Genomic DNA, 4,329 nt, shown 5'->3' with positions numbered 1-4,329 from the left:
GTGTAATATAAACTTAAGGGTTAGACTTGAGAGTTGAGATGTGAGGTGAGGTGGCGTGGCATGGTAATGAGTGTTACTATATTCGTGTTAATGACAGAAGGGGCATTTTTGCCCAACCTGCCAGGATAGTCAGGTTTGTACGCAACTTGTGTGGCTGACGCGATAGTTTTGACCACGTATGTAGTTAAAACCACGTTTTGACTACATACTGAGTTAAAAGATCTCCTAAAGATGTGGCTGTACATGTTTTCTTAATCATGCTTCTTATCAAGACCAAACTGCACAACCTGACAGGATACACTCAAATGTGCAAAGCACAAAACACATTGAGTTCGGATGCAAATTTACTTTCAATTCTTTTTTTTCTTTTTTTTCAAAACTATGAGCTGTTTCCTATAAGAGCGGCCTGAAAACTGGAGGTTCTGACTCCCAATCTGTTTTCAACGCTCTGAACCACAAGTAACCCTACAGTCTGAGAGTGAAATTCTCTATTGTACTGTGTGGTCTTTGAGTTAAAAGGCCTGATTATACCTTGTATGTAATGCAAAGGATTTTAATTCCCATTTTGGAATTAACAGGGAGCCAATGAAGAGAAGCCAGTGTGGGTGAAAAATGCTCTCTCTTTCTACACCCTGCCAGTACTCCCGCTGCAGCGGATCAACTGAAGGCTTTTCAGGTAGTTTTCAAGACATCCTGGTTATAATGAATTAAAGTAGTCCTGCCTAGAAGTAATAAACGCATGAACTAGTTTTTTAGTATCACTTTGAGACAGGATGTTTCTAATTTTAGTGATATTCCGCAAATGGAAGAAAGCAGTCCTATATATTTGTTTAGTGTGCCCATTGAAGGAAATATTCAGGTCAAAACAACTCCAAGACTCCTCAGTGTTACTGGAGGCCAAGGAAATGCCATTCAGAGTAAATATCTGATTAGACAACATATTTCTAAGATTACAATAGCCTCAGCTGAGTACAATAGCCTCTATTTTATATGAATTTAGAAGCAGAAAATTCGAGGTCACACAGGTCGTTGTGTCTTTAAGAGATTCCTGCAATTTAACTAACTGTGTTATCTGACTTCATGGATAGATAAAGCAAAGCAGCACATTTGATAGAGTTGATCATGATATTTTATTACAGAGATCAGAGGATGCTGTAGGTATTAATAGTAGATTCGTGTTTAGCAGGACAAGCACAGACATGAGTTCACTGTCTGAAGCCATAAGAAGATCATTTGTAGTCTTCACTAAAGCTATGTCTGTACTGTGATGAGCTCTGAAACATGACTGAAACTCTGAAACTGAAAGTATTAATTAATGGTAGGATGACAAAATTTGGGATAATAGGTCAAAGTTAAACTGGAGAAGCTTTCACTGGAACATTCTCTATTTATCTGAACAGACCTGTAAAAATGCCTTCTGAGATGCAGCATGACCACCTTCCAAAAACATCGTATTAGCAGAGGGAATATTTTCTATTGTCAAACTGTATTCACAAAGTCTGTAAGCCTGTTTACCTCTTTACAGTTTTGGATCCAACATTGGTGCAGTCAGTGCCTTAAGTATGTAAGAATTAAATTTGGGAATTTGGCAATTAAATAATCACAGAAATTGAAGGAATTTGTCTGTTATGTACCTTTATAGTAATGACACAATTCCTCCTATGTCCTCACAGTAAAAAGTATTCTATATTTAAAACAGTGCAGTCAATACAAAGTTTAAAAAAAAGGCTTCTGCGGTTCTGAAACTGACCCTTCAGCATGAGCTGAATGCTTTAACTTTAATGTTTCTTTATCTTAAACCCTCTTTCCTCCTATGTGCTCACAGTAAAAGACTATCTTCACCACACTAATGACCATGAGACTTTGATTGCATTCAATGTTTTATTAAAAGTCAGAGTAGTAGTACGTATGAAAGCACATAATGCAGTCCTCTGCTCCTGTGTGCAGTTTATCTGTATTTCTCAGACAGGGCGAGAGCCACAGCAGCCAGGAACTTGTCCACAGCCACATGGACCTCAGGGCTGAAGTCGTCAGGGAACATGGTGGACAGGACCACGAGGAGGTTGTGAGACAGAACCTGTGGAAAGATGATGATCACATTGAAATGAATGGACTTTTTATTTATTTATTGGTAACCAGAGATCATCATTTCAGATCAACCAGCTACCCAAGGATCAAATGAAAGCTGAGTTAGATTTTAATTTCTGGTTGGATTAATGTTCACAACATGGATAAAAATTACATTGAGAAATGCTGTCCTGATTTAATAATGATCTGTACCTTGAAGTTAGAAGGGTCCACTCTCAGAGTGAAGGCGTGCAGCCCACTGAGGCTCAGAAGAGCTCCGGTCAGATCGTCAATTTTGCTGACAGCATCAGTAACTGCAGCCATCACGGTTGCTCCGTGCTTCCTCACCGGGGCAGAGCCGGGGCTCAGGTCCTTCCAGTGGGAGAAATAAGTCTTGGTTTGAGGATACACTGTCAGCATCCTGGATAAAAATGTAAGAGAACAAACCAGTGAGTAAAAGACTGAAATGCAGGAGCAGGTTTTTGTAGGCAGTGTGGGGCCATATTTACCTGGAGACAGCATCACAGCCAATTTGTTCCTCCTTGCCAGCCACTTTAGCCCAGAAGGTTTTGACTGTGTTCTTGTCCTTTGCAGAAAGACTGGTCATCTTGCCTGTTGTTGCTGTTCTGGTTGGAGTTGCTGTGTTCAGCTCAAACTGTGGAGATTTTTATACACGAAACAGGAAATGCACACACCCGACCCACCTCACAGATAAGGTACTGGTGTTTGGACAGGTTCAAAATGATACGAAACACCTCCCATGAGATAAACAGACTACAAAATAAAATCTTCATAAGTTCAGGATAACTCATAACAAAGATATAAAACTATGCACTTGTATTTGAGAGCCAGTGAAATGTTTTGATGCGATCTATTGTTTGTTGTTCAGTGTTGTATCACAGTGGGTGGGAATGAAGAAACACGGATTCCAACTTTTGAAATTTTTAGCCATCGTGGCTTCATATTTGCTCATTTGTTTAATATTGGAGTCAAATGGGAAATACATTTAACTAGTGGAAGTTTATAATAGATTCTAGTTTTCTGCACAAGTTTCAAATTGAATTATTTGATTAAAAAAACAAACAAAATCATGTTTGCTTCAGAATTAATACATTTTGCCCCATTTTTTGCCTTATCACTTATTAAATCATACAACCAACGCCATATACTTTTAATCTAATTTAAAAAATTGCTACAGCTTTCCTTATCAGTGTTGGAAACCTTTGATTAAAAAAAATTAATTTCCATCTTTACAAAAACTTCTTTTTGATTCATTTTGATGGTGGAAATTAAACAGAACTGCAAAGCGTTACACAGAAGCGGCTTGACCGATGCATTATCTGATAGGGGTTATAAAAGTCTAAAAGCCGTTTTGTTACTTCTTTTTAATACTCATTCAGCAAAGAAGTATTACAAGTCATCCTACTGCCCACCTCCACCCAGCTGCATATCTTTGGGTGGAGCAAAATGGCTCCTTTATAAGCTGCATGTGGTGACCTGCCGACCAAAGTAGGATATGCGCAACAGTCAACAAGGCAAAATGGTTGCATGGACAGACTTCGAGCGAGCCACAATCAAGGACATCTTCTCCAAGATCGACTATGAAGTCGTTGGCCCAGCAGCTATTTCCAGGTAAGATCATCGGCATAAAGCTGGTTTAATGCTTGTATGTAAATTTACAAATATAAGAGGGCACATTTTGTGCATTAACATATACTTTTGTTTTAGAAATGTGATTTATTCAAATGTTCTTGTTTCCTCAGGTTTTTGATTGTGTACCCCTGGACTCAGAGGTATTTCGCGGGCTTTGGAAACCTCTACAATGCTGCTGCCATCACATCAAATCCAAAAGTTGCTGCTCACGGAAGGTTGTAATGCAAGGTCTGGAAAAAGTTGTGAAGAACATGGACAACATCAAGGCCACATTTACAGAGCTGAGCACGCTGCACTCTGAGAAACTGCAGGTGGACCCTGACAATTTCATGGTAAGCAATGTAGAAATGATGGTACTGCATCCCAAGTAATATGTGTGTGTGTGTGTGTGTGTGTGTGTGTGTGTGTGTGTGTGTGTGTGTGTGTGTGTGTTGATGATTTATTTCATGCATATTTTGTAGTCCTGCAGCTTCGACTGCCTGGCCATTGTGGTTGCTGCTCAGTTGGGTAAAGACTTCACTCCTGAGGTCCATGCAGCTTTCCAGAAGTTCCTGGCAGTGGTGGTGTCCTCCCTGAGGAGGCAGTACTACTAGAGAGCTGCAGAGGACC

At 39.7% G+C, this 4,329-nt stretch overlaps 1 protein-coding gene and 1 pseudogene across 1 annotated transcript; one reads left to right on the top strand and one right to left on the bottom strand.

Annotated features, from left to right (window-relative positions):
• Positions 1-1,948: 1,948 nt before the first annotated feature.
• Positions 1,949-2,674, bottom strand: LOC106456471 (hemoglobin embryonic subunit alpha-like). The gene is made up of 3 exons (XM_013915114.1): positions 2,577-2,674; positions 2,281-2,488; positions 1,949-2,077 (listed from the first exon to the last, which is right to left on the bottom strand). The coding sequence occupies exons 1-3, from the start codon at positions 2,672-2,674 to the stop codon at positions 1,949-1,951; spliced, it is 435 nt and encodes a 144-aa protein (XP_013770568.1).
• Positions 2,675-3,607: 933 nt separating this feature from the next.
• LOC102212201 (hemoglobin subunit beta-like) lies at positions 3,608-4,313 on the top strand (annotated as a pseudogene).
• The last annotated feature ends 16 nt before the right edge of the window (positions 4,314-4,329 follow it).

This window comes from Pundamilia nyererei, unplaced genomic scaffold (genome assembly GCF_000239375.1).
Source record: "Pundamilia nyererei isolate P.nyererei 1_Seehausen unplaced genomic scaffold, PunNye1.0 scaffold00258, whole genome shotgun sequence".
NCBI classification, from domain to species: domain Eukaryota; kingdom Metazoa; phylum Chordata; class Actinopteri; order Cichliformes; family Cichlidae; genus Pundamilia; species Pundamilia nyererei.
This window is presented reverse-complemented; position numbering and strand designations above follow the sequence as displayed.